Genomic DNA, 18,264 nt, shown 5'->3' with positions numbered 1-18,264 from the left:
CACACACATGCACAGACATACACCTACACACTCACACATATACTCACACAGAACTTTGCCCAACAGGGTAAAACCTAAGCATGCTGCACACTGTAGAAAGGTCTTCGTCCAGTGATGCCTGGGATGGCACTCGACACCCTGCCCTGTTCTCAGGCAAATCCTCTCACTGACGTAGATGGGAAAGTTCCACAGCAGACTGGAGTTTTCCATTGTGGGACAGCTCCAGATGGCTGATCCTTATCTCCAGTCTCAGGCATGTCCCTGGCAAAGGTTCTTGAGACATCCTTCTTGCAGGGATCTTGGGAATGATCCAAACAGTTTGCATTTTAAGATTTGTGTGTCATCAGAGGAACAATGTATAGCGTTCGTTTTGGCCTTAAAAAGTTGGGTGAGCTTGAGGCCTTGCCCTTGCCCTTGCAGTGTGTGTGTGTGTGTGTGTGTGTGTGTGTGTGTGTGTGTGTGTGTAATTTGACTAGCTTGACATGGGCTTCCTGAATGCTAAGCTCAGTGGTGGGTCAGAGTCCTGTCATCCTGGCTTTGTCGGTGCCCACTGAAGTATCTGGTGTGAGACTGGTGTGTCATTGATGCCAGCAGGATGAACTGTTGATTGATGGGTACCACAACACATAAAAGTCTTCTGGACTTTTGTACAAAAATTAAATTTTTAAAAAAGAATGATTTTTGTGTGTGTAGACATTTAAAAAGAAAAGAGAGAGAGAGAGAGAGAGAGAGAGAGAGAGAGAGAGAGAGAGAAGGGGGGAGGAAGAGAGAGAGGGAAAGGGAGAGAGAGAGACAGATGCATACAGATGCCCAAGGAGGCCAGAAGAGGGTTTTAGACCCCTGGAGCTGGAGTTACAGACAGTTGTGAGCAGCCTGACATGGGAAACCAAGCGCAGGTCCTCTGTGAGAGCAGCAAGTGCTCTCAGCCACTGAGCCATCTCTCCAGCCCCAGCAGAATTAGACATTTTGATACAGATGTACGAAGGGTTTGCCACCCAGAATCTGTGTTGTGCATGTGCAGGATGTGCTTGCATTCCTCGGGGATTTGCACATTAGTAAGTTATGTATGACTCATTCGCCTTTAATATAAAAGTTTAGTAGTGCTGATTGCAAGTATCCTGAAAATAGAAATGAGACAAAGAAGACGGGGAAAGGAGTCAAAGAAAGATCCTCTGCCCTGGCCTTGTAATGCAGAGCTTGTCAATGCTTCTAGTTACATCTTCCCTTTTAGAACAAAATGCATCTGTGAAAATTTCACATGCTGATTTTTAATTTACCAGGCAGCAGTTTCCCATATCAGTATTCATCGTCCATATCATATTCACCTTCTACCTGGTTTTCCTAGAGAATCTGTGTGTGCTTATACACATGGACGTGGAGGTCTCTCTTCTCTTGTCCTGTATGTTATCCCCCAAGACAGAGTCTCTCATTGAACCTAGATGCACAGCAGATCCTCAGGCTAGACTGACAGGTGGTCATGGCCATGCCCTGCCTCTCATGTGGGTATTAGGGATCCAAACCCAGGACCTCATGTTTGAGCAGTGTGTGCTGTTACCCACTAAACCATCCCCCAACCCATTCCTGCCATATTTTTGGTGATGATGGGTATTCCATTTTATAGATGCCTGAAACAGGAATAATTAATTAACGCAGAGGCCATGATTCTGCTGCCGTGCCCCCATTACAAAGTAGTCCATTCGTCTTTTGCTATGGCCGTAATTGATATGCAGAGCCTTGCTGTCCTCCACCAAGGCACTTTAGGATGCACGGACCCACATACCACACACATGAGGAAACAAGGGTGATACCCTCACAGAATCAGAGGCTTGCCTTGGGGACAAACCAACAATGGATTTCATTTGTGGTTATGGTACCTTTGTGCAGTTTTGTTTACACCGTTTCCTTTTTGCTTTGGAGCAAACTGTGAACAGACTCATCAAAGGGAACTGACTGACTTTGTGAGTGATGGGCTCATGGTCATTCTTAAACAAACCACGCCAATCATCCCGTTGTTGCTGCCCGTGACTACCATGGGGCCTGTGGGTTCCATATAGTGTTCTTGTGTTTTAACAAGGGAGAAAAGTGACCTAGCCCTGCTAGACATATGATGGAATGACCCCCAACAGCTGCCAGGTTGCTCTCTAACTGGAATTGTCTGGTGATAGCGTCCCCCTCAAAGTAACATCTCGGGGAAAAGACACTCAGTTCTGCCACTGCTGAGAGGCTGGGAGCCAAGGTCGCATGAAAACTCAGACTTAGGGTCAGGGAAATATGAACTGAGCTTCCCCCATTTCAGATAACTCCGGGGATAAGGTTTAAGAAGTGGCATGGGGTGTTCTAATTCATAGCTACTGTTTGTGCTACCAATAGTCAAGTAAGTTTATGGGCAAAGATCTTGTGACCGATATTCTGGGACGACCCGGAGTGAGGGTTGTTTTGCTCCTCTTGGCACCAGGAATGACTTCTCTTTGAAAGTAAAAATCTGCTAAGCATTTTGTCATTTGAAACAAGGGACATTTAACAGAGGGGGTTGCCATCTTAAAATGTGGCAATCCCCAAATAATTATGCCGTCTCATCACTGCTTAGACTTCTGCTGAAGTTCCAAATTAGGCACCTGAGAGGTATGGGCAGAATCTTTAGAAATTATGTCAAAGAATGATAGTATCTGCTTTGTCTTTATAATTTTCCAAGCAAAGAATTCAGGCTCTAATAAAGGAGTATTTTATCAAATAAAGGATGTGTGTGTTGTGCATAAGTGATGGAGGGCTGGGCAAATGGCGAGGCGGACAGAAGACTGGGCTGTGTGAGGGGGTCTCTCTGCATTGTAGTTTTCCTGTAAGGTTGAAATTATTTCAAAATCAAAGTTAAAATTCTTCCTCTTGACAGTTGATTTGGGTCAGATGAGCACCATGGTGTCTTAGGCAGGCCGTGGGGGTTGTTAGACCTTGGGAAGGAGCTTTCTGCCCCTGCCACAGGACACGGTCGCGTGCTGTGTTAACCCCAGTGAGTGCAGGAGGCAATATTTTATCGCAAAGAAGTCAGCCCTGTAAAAGCCCAGGCTCAGTAAATCCACACGGGGACCTTCCCTGGTACTGAAGGAAGCAGCGAACATTTTGAAAAGACAGCTGCTTCATGGGAGAGAAGAAAGTCCCATGAGGCCCGGACGTTGTTGCTCATTACTTTGTTTCTTTTATTCACCCCACGTGGGAAGCTGCCAGGATGAAACAGCTCAGAACTTGGAGAATTTTAGGGGAAACACAGTTTTAATCAGTCTCCCATCTTACGCATTGTTCAGAGATAAAAAGAGCCGGAAATCGACATTCCCTCAAAATGTAGGTACTGAGAACCTGTGAGCCACAAGACTTTTACTGGCATTACACTGGAATTAGTGTTCATATGTATCTTCCTTTTTTTGCTTTTAACTTCTTTCCTCACGGCCGCTACCTCCTTTCCCCGTTCCTGCTCCTTCCCTCTTCCACCCTGTTCTCTTTTCCTTCCTTCTCCCTGTCTTTTTGCACCATTGGGGTGCTAGGCAGGTGTTGGACCCCGGGGCCCCATCCCCTCTTCCATCTCCTAATCTTTTTTTCTCCTTCTTTTTGTATCCTTTTTTTTTAAAAAATATGTGTAGCCCAGGCTGGCCTCGAACTGGTGATCCTCCTGCCTCTGCCTCCTCCAGCAAATCCTACTCGCGAAACCAGCTTCTTTTTTATGATTTAACACAGAGGGATGGTGACGTACAAGGGGGCAAATCAGAGAAGGGGAGTAGTGTCGGATCCTGGCAGCGCTGGCTCAAAGTCTGAATGAATTCAGTTCCCCACCTGTCTGTCCCAGTAACCAAGAATTGCTTGTGACTCAGCTCTGATCCTTTGTTTCCTTGGTTCCCAGTGAGACCTTACCGTTTACTGGTCTAACTTTCATGTGATTCAATTCAAAGCAAACTTTTGTTTCGTCCACAGAACAAGTAATTTCCTGAAAATGAGTAATTAAAGGCCTGAAATCCTCAAAGGAATGTTCAGGCCTGTGTCAGCTCTGCTTCCTTTGGGGAAAGAGAACTGTGGCCTTGAACCTGCAGCTTGGGTTTTGTTCACTTCGTGAGGACCTGTGGCCTCTTCTCTGGGTAACTCAGTTCTATTGGCGTCCATGGTTGGCAGCATGGATGTCCATCAGTGGGGCATATGTTCTAGAATGTAGACTCTGGATGTTTGGGGGAGGGGTGTATGCATAAGCATATGTAGTGTGTACGCCTGTATAGTGTGTATGCCTGTATAGTGTGTATGCCTGTATAAAGAGTGTGTATGCATATATAAAGAGCACGTACGCCTGTATAAAGGGCACGTGTGCCTGTATAAAGGGCGTGTATGCCTGTATAAAAGGCGTGTACACCTGTATAGAGTGAGTACACATGTATAAAGAGTGTGTACGCCTGTATAAAGATCATGTATGCCTGTATAAAGAGCGTGTATGCCTGTATAAAGAGCGTGTATACCTGTATAAAGAGCATGTACACCTGTATATAGGCACACAGTTTGCTCAGGCTAGTGTGCATGTGGAGGCCAGCAGTCAACCCTGGATCTTACTCCTCAGATGCTGGTCTGGAACCAGCTGATTGGTATAGGCTGGCCGGCCAGTGCACTCCAGGGATCCCTTGTCTCTGACTCCCTGTGAAGGTCTGTGACCCTGCACCCAGCTTTTTCGCTCTGGGTCCTGGGGACTAAGCTGAGGTCCTCATGTTTACACTGGGAACAGTTTACTGGCTGAGCCATCTCCCCAGCCCCTTAAATAAGTGCTTGAAAATAAGATTTTGATATTTGTATTTTTTTCTTTAGTTTTCTTGGTTACCTTGATTCCAGTGTCTGTACTTTCGATTCATTTCTTGGGGAGCAAATAATAATGGCTTCTTGTGTTTGGAAAGAGAATTCGTGAAGCAGTCCTGGAACATTCATTGGAGACACTGAATAAATGGAGGCTTTTTGATCACTGGCCAGCAAATTGCCTTATTAAATATGACCATGTAGTAGCATGAACAGTCCTGGTTAGCTGGCTGGTGGCGTCCTGGGGAGGAGGGGGCTTGCAGTACTGGCACCCAGGCTGTGAGGTGCCTTCCACCTCCCCTGTGCAGCCATGCAGAGCCCTGCCACATCTGCATCCTGCTTTGGTCTGGTGCAGCCTGTCACCCAGAGTCACACAGGTCACACCTGCTGTGACAGTCCCAGCCCCAGCCAATTGATGCCTTTTTTTTTTTAATTAAAAAAAATCTCCTGGCTGCATATCATCAAGAAAAACAACATTGTTTTCAGGGTCTCTTATCTCTCCACTCCCAAATATCCTGTTTCTTTGGGCTGGGCAGCCAGGACCAATAGAAACCTCTTCCTGCCATTGGTTGACTTCATTTCCCAGACTTAGCACAATCTCATCCGCTCTAAACAACCTCATCAAAACTACTTTCTGGTCAGAGAGAAGCAATAATTATTATTAACATTTATTAACGATCAATAAACTTGATTGCAATATGGCCAGCACGATTAAGGTAAGGAGAGGGTTCCTCTACATTTGACAAAACCTTGCTCTTCTTGCGCTTGGCTTCCTTTATCAAGGCAGATAAGTTAGGGTTGGGCAACACCCCCCCTACCACAATAGAGGACAACGAGATTTCCTTTGCGCTGCCTAGTAAATTTCCTTTTTCCTACTCCGACCATCCGCAAGGCTTAAAAACTTCAAACTCAGAAAAAAAATTGGGGTTTCTAAATTCTCTGTTGAGCGCCATGGATTACTCTTGGTGGAGGCGTTTGGAGCACTCCTGAATTTTCAGATTCTTTACCTGTTCCTAACGGTGTCTGGATGTGGGTCTGATGCGAAGCAACCGTCACGGAGGCTGGAGGGCAGGGTCACAGCAATGGGCTTTGTCCATGGCGAATGTTCGGATGCACTTCTGGGACTCCTCACCAACAGGCATGCCGGCACGTCCCTACGGAAGTGGGGAGATCCTCGGTGGCTGTTGGTAGCAGGATGGACAGAGGTTGACTTGAATTGTGGGACGCCTCCATGCTGAGAGGACTGAGCCGTCTCAAATGGTGGTAATTGGGTGTGCTGGTTTACGTGTCTATCACAAATAAAACACCTGCCCCTCTATGCGCTGCAAGCTTTCTTCCTAGTTGTGTGGTGTGTGGGGACCGGGAAGCGGTGGTCTGTGGGTCTCTCCTCAGTTGTGTTTGTTTCTGTGTGTTTTCTTGTAAATGTTTCTGGGAGGAAGCTGGTAGGGTTTAACACGGAGACAAATCCGCGCAGGCGGTGAATTAAGTACGGCTGGTTGACACAGAAGTCTGTGGAGGCAGTGGAAGTCTGAGGTGGCAGGTCTGTTAAGCGACATTCCAGGCCGCCGGGCGTTGATGACATTTGTAGCAATGGGGAAAACTAGCAGCCTACATAGACAAAGAAAGTGAGCCAAGGAGTGTGTTATTTGTTATGTCTATAGCTTGGTGTCACAGAGAAGGGACAAGACTTGTCTGTCCACTACTGCTTTGCTTGAAAACTCATGAAAGTCGGGGTTGCCCACAGCCGAGATGAGGCGTTAGAAAACCCTCTTTGGTTAATATCTATTGCGTTATATATCAGGTAAACTGTGTTTCAGGGTTCCATCTAACTTTCAGTCTCAGGATGTATTCTATCACGTAGTAAGTAATGTACCAAAGTCTTAGAACTTCACCTTCTGTGGCTTCAAGGATTAGGGCCAGCTGCAATATTGTGACCTAGAGGGAATTTTTAAAGTGGGCTAAGTGAGTAGAAATGACTGGATTTTGATAACCCCAAATTCTGCCTTTTTGGTTTGTGCTTTAGACTCTTAATTCTATCCCTATTTCATAGCAATTGAATCCAATATTCTTTGTAAATCTTAGATAGTTTGAGCAGAAACTTATGTGGGTTCCTCCCCACTTCCCAAGCCAATGCTTTAAAGCACAGACAGCAGGCCGCCGCCGTGTAGGGTGTAGGAGGCGAAGTACATTTCGACAAACACTCCAGTGTGTTACGCTGTTTCCTTTAAGATCCCTGTTTATGAAGAAGTTGCTTCTGAAGTTTGAAGACATTTTTGACTCTTGAATACATTCGGAGACAATCGCTTACTGCTGTATAGGACTCTGGGCCTGTTTGAATTCTGTGCTGTATGACATCATATATCTCCCCATGATAGAAACGACTTCCCGGGATTCTTTAAGGCCCCTGTTAGAGCGGTCTCCCCTGCGAGGTAACTTTGGTGAAGATCAGCTTCTCTGAGGTTCTCTGGGTATAGTGAGGGGATTCCATGGCTTTGTTTATGGAGTGGGGAAAGAGGCCTTGCATCCGTTGACTGCAGCTTTAATTCCGCTAGCGCAAGCCTCAGATTAGCAGAGGGAAACATCCTCTCTGAAGTTGAGACAGTCCCCATAGGGGCATTTTCCCATTGCAAATAGGCTTGGAGTTTTAGGTGTTTTGGTAAACAGATCAATGAGTCCTTTCATTCACAGGCACCGTGTTTGTGTTTCCTTTCCGTCAGCCACACTGGAGCCTGGGAGGGAGCACTATGCTGGTAGTCTTAACGGGGCTCCAGAACCAGGCGTTTCAGTGGGGGAAAGGTAAAGGTATTTTAGGTTTCTCTCTGCACATTCATGGGCTTCAGGATCAGGCCAAGGGCCCTAATAAAAACGTGTTGGCAAACAAGCCACCGTCTCTGTGTGCAAGCATCTGGAAGATGGCTCTGAGGGCTTCTTACAATACTGAGGGATGACGGACCCCGGAGGCCGCTGTTCCTCAAGTCACCCTGTGCACATCAGTTGGGGGTCTAATTCAGCCCTCCAGAGATTATTCTCACCTTATTTGCAATACCCATTGCCATTTGCATAGCTTAAAGAAGCCTATAGTGTCCTGCATTTAAAAACGCTGTGGGGGGGGGGGCAGACTGAATAGGGTTCTGATAGAAAAACATTCTAATTCTGAACAACTAGAGACTGTGAGTCCCTAGGTTGAATCTTTTAAGTGTGCGAGTGTACGTGTATGTCTTTGCGTGTATGTCTGTGTGTCTTTGCGTGTGTGTATGTGTCTTTGTGTGTGTCTGTGTGTGCGTGTGTGTGTGTCTTTGTGTGTCTGTGTGTCTTTGCGTGTGTGTATGTGTCTTTTATGTGTCTGTGTGTATGCATGTGTGTGTTTGTGTGTATGTACATGTGTGCATGTGTGTATGTGTGTGCTCATGGAAGGAGCATGTTCAAACGGCACCTCGAGTGGAAGTAGCTCAGGAGCCAGACAGGATGTGGAAATTTCCTAAGGAGGCCCAAGGCGTGCAGGCTCTCCGTAGTGGGAAAGTTCCTAAGGAGGCCCAGGGTGCTCAGAAACTGGGGCTGACAGGGAACAGCAATCTCTGCATGGGCTTTAATGGTTGCTGCTGGGCAGCGTAGCTACAGCTGTGTTCCCGGCTGGTGTCAGGGGAATAGGCATGGCCTCCCTCCTCCCTGATTAGTCGGGGATTCTGCGACAGTGGAAGGAACTCCAGGTGCAGTGTTATTGTTCTGCATAACTGCCATATCCCAGAGCCGCTCCCCCACCCCACCTCACCCCGCTCCAGCCTAGGTGTTTGAAAACACAGCAGCATCTCCAAGATACTTACTGTGTGCACTCGGGAGTATTCTCAGATTCTCTGTGGTAATAGCACATACGTGAAAGCTGTGTGTGTATGTGTGTCTGCGTGTGTATGTCTCTGTGTGTGTATGTTTGTGTGTGTCTGCGTGTGTGTCTGTGATGTCTGTGTGTCTGTGTGTGTGTCTGTGTGTGTGTCTATGTCTGTGTGTGTGTCTGTGTGTGTGTGTCTGTGTGTGTGTCTGCGTGTGTATGTCTGTCTGTGATGTCTGTGTATCTGTGTGTGTGTCTGTGTGTGTGTCTGTCTCTGTGTGTGTCTGTCTCTGTGTGTGTGTCTGTCTGTATCCACCAGTCTACCCGAATGGTGGCCCTGTATTCTCCCCTCTCACTGAACACACAGCAGCTCTCCCTGCAGGACTCCCCTGTCTGTGAATGCTCCAGAGCACAATGATTCCCTCATCATCTCTGCCTCCTTTAAACTGTTTTGTTTTGTTTTTGCTGAAAAAACAGACTGTGATTTTTAAAAACATATTCCCAAGCACACTCGTACACACTCAAAGATTATTAGAAAAGCGTACACACAAAATAAAGTAAATCTTGAAAAGCAAATGAAGCCTTCAGGAAAGTGTTACTCGTGCGGAGCGGCTTAGTTCCTTCAGCTGAGAGGCACTGATTGAGCCGCCGGTGCTCACGGGGCATACAGCCTCAGCAGAGGAAATTTGCAGAGGTGGTCTTGACACGATGTGCTTTCGCACGGCCATGGTGGGCCTTGTCCAGTTGCTCTAGAGACTTCTGCTTCCATGGGCTGAAGGACGCTGCTTCCTGACCTGCCCTGGGGACACTATCAGATCATCCCAGAGGCCAGCTCCTACGACCTGTGGCCACAGACACTCACATTTGGGGGCTCGGGCATGTGATGCCAGCTCTCACTGTCATGGTGGTGACCCTTCCTCATGCTGGCGTGAGCCAGCACTCGGGAAACGGCAGACGCCATGGGACTCAGGTTATTGTTCCCTTTCAGGATGAATTGCCATACTTTCTGATGCCACCTTTTCCTCCATGTTTCACACAAGCCAGCTTCAGGAGTAAAGCCCACAGCCGTGGACGCTGCCTGGGTGGTTTCACAGACACAGGGCAAGCGGCAGGGTCTCTTCCAGCTTCTATCGTAGCCTCCGAGCCTGTGGCAGAGCATACGGGGCGAGGGAGAAGGTGGGAGCGGCAGATGGCATCCAGCTGCAGCAGGAAAGGTGGAGGAAGCCCGTGGCTCAGGTGGCGGTGGTCAGCTTTTACCTGTGCTGCAGCCCAGGACTATGTGTCTGGTGATAGTGGGAGGCCTGAACTGTGTCTTGTTTTTGTCTGTTAGCACAAAAAGAAGGATGCTGAGATCCTTCACTATCCAATTTTCTCCATGAGCTTTTAGGGGGAAACGTAATTTTGCTTTGTACAATTTATGGTTGTAGCGTGCAAGACTGTAAGGAAAGGTGCAAAGAGATCACTTTTTGCTCTTGATAATTTATACACAGTTCACCACCATGTCACTGCATGCTTCTAATAAGCAAGATTTTTATGCCTTTTAAAATATAAAATAAAAGTTATCATTTTACAACCAATGTCCTTCTTTGGGGAATAGCCTTCCTTCGAAGTTTCATACATGCACGCTCTCTCTGATGTCTAGAAAAAAAAAGCATTTTCTGAGTGTTGTTGCTTAGAAAAGAAACTTTTTGGCCAGCAGCTGTGCACATCTTTAATATCCTTGTGAAATTCAAATACTGTGCTGATTTCACAGACATTGCCAGCTTACTCCCTGAGGGACTGACTCACGACCACTCGGATATTCTGATCTAATGTTTGTCAGTTGATCAGGGAAGAATGGAAGCTCTCTTTTTCTCATTTTGATGTGAATTTGTGGTATTTTTTAGCATATTGTTCCTTTCTGTATGAACCTGTCTCATATCCACTGCGACCTGTGTTTTCTCCTTGTCCATACTTCTGTTCCCTGTTTGATCCAGCGTGTTTTCCCGGTGCTTCTCCTGTTGCCGTTGGTTGAGGCTGGTGCTGGGCTCAGCCTTCCTTCTACAGCCCCACACTTTCCCTTCTGTTTCTGGCCCCTTCTCCCTGCTGCTTGCCTTTGTCCATGTGTGTCTGTATTCTCACGAAGTCCCAAGGCCTTGTTCTTGGTATTAACATACACACGTCTTCAGCCAGCGTTGTCAGGCGTGGCTGGCGAGTATTGAAACAATATGTGTTAACTACAATTCATTGTGATTCCTAAGGAGAAGAGAGACAGTCATGTAGTAATGGTAAAGGTCATTTTTCTTTTTAGTGATCTCTCTCCTACTGAGATGAGATGAATTAAGTGGACTTTGTGTTTAGAGGCACATAAAGTGCTTCATGTCTGTGATCGAGACTCACACCATCCCCAGAGCTGCCTGGCAGGCCTTGTGTTAAATAAACAGGTACAGTGCCTCAGAGTGCTGGTTCACAGATAAGGGTGGAAACTTCGTGAAGGATGCGGACCCGTCAGTCTCCTTTCTCGGTGTCCCCAGTGGTCTCCTTATGACAGCTGCTTCCTGCACCCCCAAGCATCAGGTTTCTCTGCAGAGAGGAATGCCGTCTTGAACCATCTCAAACGCGTTAAGACACCGAGTGGGTAACGAGCGTTCTTGTAACTATCTACTCTGTCATCTGTTCCTTACGTGAAAAACAAAACCCCTCAAGCAGCCGTCCTGCCACTCGGGACAGCTGTACCATAAACCGCTGGAACACTCGAGAGTGACGCGTTGCCTCTTCTGCATCTGCATAGTAACAGGGATGGTCTCTTGGTTGCTGTTTTACTTTCTGAGTCTTTGAGATGGTCTCACTCTGTAGCCTAGGCTAGCGCAGACCTCATGGCAATCCTCCTGCTTCAGCCTCTGCACTGTCAGGATTACAGGTGCGAACCACCATGCCTGGCTGAAAGGAATATATGCCAAATGTGTTTTTTTTTTTTTATTTTTATTTTCTGAGGTCCCGGGGATGGAACCCAGGGCTTTGTTCGTGCGAGGCAGGCACGCCACCACTCAGCTCCGCTCTGTCCTAAGAATTCTTTCCTTATTTGGCAGTATCCACGGGGCAGAGGTTCCTGATTCCAGGTCTGCTAGTGACTGGCTTACATGTCCTCAGCCCAAGTGTCAACTTCCGTGCTGTGCCTTGGGCGTCAGTCATGAGCAGTCAGTGTTTTCCGCTAGGCCCCGCGGTGTCCTTCGGCAGGGTGTTGGTGGAACTCAGCCCCGGGAGGGAGGAACAGGTGCCGTGCTGCCGTGTGCAGATAAGTGCCGAGGGTTTCAGAGAAGGAGTGCCAGAGCCAAGTGAAATTATTTACGTTTCGAATCCAACCATAACATCAACAGGGCTGTTACTTCAAACGCTGGGCAAAAACAATGCGTGCTTAGTTCTGGAAAATATGATAGGGGACATCCAGCAGAGATGCTCCAGGTTGTGCGTGTGTATGAGTGCACGTGTGCATGTGTGAGTCTACGTGCCGCCATGTGCGTGGATGTGTGGCGACCAGAGTCAATGCTAGCTGTCCTCCTCAGATACACCGCGTCAGCTACACTGACTGGCAGTGAAGCCCCAGGGCCTGTCTTCCCCACTCCACTGCTGGGTCCAGCAGTTACATGAGTGCTGGGGATTTGAACTTGGGTCCTCATGCTTACATAGAGGGTACTGTGTGCACTGAGCTGTCTGTCACCCCAGCCCTAAACAATCTTATGTCTAAAACATCCATGTCTATGGTTTACCATGACTTTTGCTGTCACGGAATTACAGATAACACACGAAGCCCTTTCCTGTTCCTTCCCCCATCTAATAAGTACCATCATGGGTTCATCTCTGAAGGGAGCCCTTCACACCTCCGCATGAATCCCCACATCAGTTGATTCGAATAACCTCAGTCCTTTGGGCATCCCATTGGGCATTTTAAAATGATGTTTATTCTTTGATAGTCTCCTATATTTATACAATGTATACTGAGCATACTCCTCCATCTCAGCCTCCCTCCACCTGCTCCCTGCGGCGCCCTCACACGTCTCCCTCCCAGCTCCATGCCTCTTTGTTATTTTGTCAATAACCGCAAGTCCAATTAATACAGTCCATGTGGGCATGAGCTGTGGCCATACTTGATAGTGCATTCGTGTGAGCTTCCTCTCAGAAGAAGAAGAAACGATTGAAGCAAAACTTCAGAATTTGTCAACATGGTGAGTTCATGTCTCAATTCAAGGCAGGTTTCTTAAGACGTTGCTTTAGGCACATGTGGTTTCACGTTGCATGGCTCTCTCCTTGGGAGGCATGGCAGCCAGCAATAACATGAAGGCTGCCCAGGACACCACAGCCCGCAGTTGACTGTGCCGGAGAGACACTAGATACTCTGTGTGCGCCAGCGTTGAGATAGAGCCTGTGGAAAAGCATTGGTTTTGTCATTTCTGCAAGAGACGGCAGGCACAGACTCAGTCCTAGAAGAGTCACTGAGAGGGGATGCCCTGGAGGGGGTAGTCAGAGCTTCAGCAGGAAGCTGGCCTGCCTGGCCTTTGTTCTTTAGGGGCGAAGATGGCTGTGGAGCCATCCTCTCTGGGGTTGGTGGCTCTTTAGATCTCAGGACTCACAGGTGGCTCAGAGCAGGGCCTCCTGAGACCTGGGCAAGGGGATATCTATGCGCTAGACAGAGGGCTCCCAGCAGGGATGTTAATCCTGTTGTCCCTTCTGTTCCCTGGTCCATGACAAGTCAGACATAGCCTGCTCCACCTCGTGTTCTTCACCTGATTTCCCATCAGTCCCACTTGTGTTACTGTAAGGTAGATGGGGCGTAAGGTGCTTAGAACTCTGCGTAGCGCATGGGGGCTTCACTCCTCAGTGGATGGAGGCCTCTTCCACCCACCCAACCCGGCTCCCATCCAAGGTGAGCACCAGCAAATGGATAAGACTGCCCACCAGTGAATTCAGCTTCTTTGATCCTTTTCTCCACGTGTTATGAAATAAAAGCTCAGGACAGAAACGCCAGTTCCCAGTTCCCAGTTCCCAGCACCGTCTGCGGGAGGTGACACACTCCACTGCTGGGGAGATGCCTGATGGTGCGCTTTCTGCTTTCCCAGCTTCCTTCAGGACAGGCCCCTCTTTCTCCCTCCCTCCCCCTGATCCCCCCCCCCACCCCCCCCCCCCCCCCCCCCCCCCCTCCCTCCCTCCCTCCCTCCCTCCCTCCCTCCCTCCCTCCCTCCACTCTGTGCCTTGTTCTTCTCTTTCTCTCCCTAGAACTTTCCAGCATGAATGGCTTTGACTTCTACAATGCCTCTTCCACTGTGTAAATGCTTAGAACTAAAACATAGTCACAGTCCCAGAAAAGTAAAAACATTGTTTAAGGTCAAATACAAGTGACTTTCAGGGTGACCTGACTCTGGGAATTATTCTTTCCACCAACGTGAATTAACATCGACAGTTTTGGAGGCTTGGCCTCTTTTCAGGCAAGCAGGATGAACTGTGAAGCTTCTAAATGAGAAGTAAAATCCACTTTGCTGCTTCATAGCCCTGAGAGGATGCTGCCTGTCTGACACTAACCCTGCCTCTGCCCCTTTGACTGGCTTGCTATTGAAATGTAAGCCTATGGCAACCCATTTTTTTTTGTTGTTGTTGTTTTTGTTTTGTTTTTAAGATGGTGGTTATGAGAAAAGAACGCATGTATTTTTTAAGCCTTGTTCTCTGGTGATGGAAAACATCTTTTTTTAGACCTTGTGTTTACTGCTTTGGTAAACAGTAAAATGCTGCTACAGCAATTACCTTGAGGATAAATGGTTTGTAGACAGATACTTCCTACACTCGCTTCCTGCCCCGATAGCCAGGCCAGCCAGAGGCGCAGGCGCAGGAAGGGCTCCTCATGGAAGCTTCCTGCCCGCGAGCTGCTCCTTCCTCCGTGGGACAGAGGCCTCCGGGTTTTCAAGGGAGGACTCTGTGTTTTGTAGCACGTGAAGCTACCATGCCTTGATGCCTTTCGTGTCTGTATCTTTATCTCGGTATTATCTCATGCACAGGCAGACTGTGCCGTGTCCTGGGTGGGGGTGGGCAGGTCTCTCCAGGCTTTCTGAGTCACAAAGAGATTTATGATCCTAGTCGTCCTTCCTGAGTTCGGATGAAAGACATCTTCTAGCGTTGTTCCGTCTAAAGACATTGAAGAGCTTTTTCTCTTTAGTCAGGAGGAAATCACAAGATTTGGATCCAGAGATTTTCAGTTCACAGTTTGTTCTGTGCCGCGTTTACACTTGCTGTTAAATTCCAGGGGACGCATTGTTTAGGCCCTTTGAAGCAAAGCAAATAAAACCACAAAGCACCAACCCTGAACAATAGAGGGCCATCCATTACCCATCTACAGGATACATCCTTAGCCACTGGTCCTTTTGTAGGGGGGGGGAATATATCAAGTCAACAAACAATAAACTAAACAAAATAAATAGTGCCTGAGAGTCCTCAGCTCTAGCCCTGGCAAAGCCCCAAAGAATGGTGTTTACAGGCTCAAAACAGGGAAACCTGCTGCTCCCACCAAGCCTCCTGCAGAGGTCAGAAATAATCATGCCCTGAGCAGCCCCTTGCTGTTGCCCCTCCTAGTGTTGTGCCTTAGACCAGGCAAACATCTCCTGCAAGCTTTGCAACGCAGTGTGAAGGACACCAGTGCATAGGGTCCATAAGAGATGACTGCCCGGTGGAAGCAGAGACTAGAGTTGCCTGTGAAAGCTGTTAGGTGTGGGTGGACCACCAACCCAGTGTTGCAAGTGGGCGCTTGCTAACCTGTTTGTATCCCCTAGTGATTTCTAGCCACTCGGGATACTTACGTATTTTGTGTTTGAAGTGAAAAAGAACTGGAATGAAATGGCCCCAAAAATCTCCCCCCCCACCTGCTGCACAGCCCCTCTTTAAGCTTCTGTGCTAATCTTTTTGGAGACCTGGAAGTCTAGAATCTCAACATCTCATGTGCGTGGAGACAGTCCCTTCTTCGGCACTGTGCTGCAGGAGTGTGTGTACGTGGCTTTGTTGCCTGGTAGTGAAACCCCAGGGGCTCTCTCCCAGCATGGTTCCCTACAGATGCCACCTCTGCAGGTTTACAAAGCAGCCTCGCTGACCTCAGGGTCTGGGTGGCTTGTAGGAGACCATAAATTGTGGCTGTGTGATTCTGGGGTGTATGGAGAGTCTTACCCGTTGGGCTCTCTTCGGAAGACTACCCACACTACTGAGGATGATTTGGGAGGCTCAAAAGATCTGTTGAATAGTATCAGTGAAATGACAACAGTGATAAAAAAAATCTCTTTTTTTCCATTTCAAAACAATTATATAGAGGCTTAGAAAATTAAAATTCAGAACAGAAAATTTAAGACACTTTATATCACTCCATCAAGGGTCTACCGATGCTTGATTCTAATGTTATAGGGTTTTTGTTCTCCATATGACAGATACAACATTTGAGAAATGAAACTCATTTTTAAAAGAGTGATTTACTACTCACTTCCTTTTTTCATAGACTCCTTTAGAAATATAAGCCTTGTGTTGCACTTTTGTCTTCTTGGTTTTTTTTTTCAGGGGTAGGGATTGAACCCACAACTTAGAGCGAGGGAGGCAAGCTCTCCATCTATCGAGCTACATCCCCTCCCTGAGGCTTGATTCCCTCATGTGTTTCTGTGTTTCTACAGAGCAGTGACACCTGCCTTGAGGTCCTGTGACTGCTTTCAAAGCTTGCTGTGTCCGTGAGCTCTGAACAACAGGGTGCCTAGGTGTGCAAGAGTCCGCTCTGTGGGTACTCACCCTAGTGTCCGTGTTTTACAACTTTACAAATTGTGTGTGTGTGTGTGTGTGTGCGCGCGCGCACGCGCGCGCTCGTCCGCAGAGGCCAAAGGGTATCAATCCCCTGGAGCTGGAGCTCCAGGCAGTCACAAACCACCTGCTGTCAGAGTTAGAACTGGTCATGGGGCCTCTGTGGGAGCCATGTGTGCCCTGCCACCCACAGGCCACCTTTTGAGGCAGGGTCTCCCTGTGTATCTCAGTCTAGCCTTGCATTTGTGATCCTTCCATTTTTCCAGACTGTTTGGACTATGCCCCGTCATACACAGCTTTGCTACTATGATTTAAGCTTACTTGCTATGTGCTTTTCTGAAACACATAAATGATCTTTCCAGGTTGTAATTAATTCTCATGTTTGTGTTTGAAGCCAGTGGACTCTGGATGTTTTGTGTAAAGGGCCAAATTGTGAGAGGAGAGAGACGTAGCCATGTGACCGTCTGGTGACTCAAACAAGGGCCCACCTTTGAGTGGTTGGACTCAGCTTCATTTTTATGATCTCAGGAAACCACAGTCAAAGGAAAATCAAGATGGGCATGGGAAAGGCATGTACCCTTCCCCAGCCTTAGTCCCTGGGTGTTCTCTGTCAGGCATCGGAGAGGTGGTGCCGTTCTACAAGGAGAGACAGCCAGTGTCTGGAGCAGCCCTAGAGCTGAAAACGATGCTACTTCCTCAGTTCCCAGTGTTGGGACCTTCTTGAGAGGAAGTGAGCAGGAGCCTACTAAATTATCACGGCTGGGCAGCTTCTGTAATTAAAACTATGAGAGAGGGGCCTTCTGGTTCCTGGCTATAATCATGGCTCTTTAGGAGACCAAGGCAAGAGGATCGCAGGCTCGAAGACCTGCCTGGACTACAGTGTGAGTTCAGGACGGCCCGGGCAACACTGACCCTGTGCCGAAATAATTACAAAATAGAAAGAGGGCTGGGGATGTAGCTTAATGGAGCACTTGCCTCACACGTCTTAAAGTCAGTTCTTCAGTCAACAGTGTGTCTCTTTCACAGACATGCACACACGCACGCACACACGAGTCTGTGTCACACCAGGCGTGATCAGAAGCCCTCAGGAGAGGACTCAGTGCCCAGTGCTCCCAGCCTTCACGATTATGTCACTTCACGGTGCTGACACCTGGTGAGGGAGCACATCTCAGGTGTCCATCCAGTGAGCGGATGGCTGCTCCAGTGGTGAGCGTGTGAGCCTGCGGGCCGACAAGGTCATGCCAGTGACAACACAGCCATAAAGAATCCATTCTTGTTCCACATTGTGGGGTCTTCAAACATGGCTTAGGTGATGACTTGCCATTCAGTTTGACTCTGATCGTGTTTAAGGTGTATGACGTGAGTCTTCATACACATGTAGATGTTGATAAGTACTCAAGCGAGTTGGTATCTCTGCTATCTCCTGTGTGTATCCAGTATGTATGACTAGGGGCCGCGAGTACCCCAGATTTACTGTGAGCGATGTCCCATATAGCGAGGGGCGTCTCTGTGTAATGCGATGCCCTCTGGACTTGATCATCCTGCATCCTAGGCGCTTCCTACCCGTTGGCCTTCATCTCACCATTTCCCTCCGCTCCTGTGGTCCATGTTTTATTTTTGCTTTGATTTCTGTGTTTGACCGTTGTCGACACTACCATAAGCAAGATGATGCGGTGGTTTTCCTTCTGTTCCTAACCTGTTTTGCTTAGCGTATCATCCTCTAGATTCCTCCACATTTGGACAAATGGTAGAAAATCACCCCCTCCTTTTGATAAGCATTTCATGTAGCTCAGGCTATCCTGGAATTACCTATGAGGCTAGTGATGGCATCGAACTTC

At 47.9% G+C, this 18,264-nt stretch overlaps 1 protein-coding gene across 3 annotated transcripts in view; it reads left to right on the top strand.

Moving 5' to 3' along the window:
- Erg (ETS transcription factor ERG) overlaps positions 1 to 18,264 on the top strand; it is a 155,839-nt gene that overhangs the window by 53,643 nt on the left and 83,932 nt on the right. The window contains exon 1 of one of the 3 annotated variants that reach the window (XM_050162066.1): positions 5,395 to 5,528. The exons of the other annotated variants lie outside the window; for them this stretch is intronic. Coding sequence (XP_050018023.1) covers positions 5,511 to 5,528 — 18 coding nt within the window. The 5' untranslated portion in view covers positions 5,395 to 5,510. Of the gene's footprint in view, positions 1 to 5,394; positions 5,529 to 18,264 lie in introns of those variants that run through there. 3 annotated transcript variants of the gene reach the window in all.

The sequence above is a fragment of the Alexandromys fortis genome, unplaced genomic scaffold (genome assembly GCF_014885135.2).
Source record: "Alexandromys fortis isolate MF-2015 unplaced genomic scaffold, M_Fortis_MF-2015_v1.1 scaffold_128, whole genome shotgun sequence".
Lineage (NCBI taxonomy): Eukaryota > Metazoa > Chordata > Mammalia > Rodentia > Cricetidae > Alexandromys > Alexandromys fortis.
This window is presented reverse-complemented; position numbering and strand designations above follow the sequence as displayed.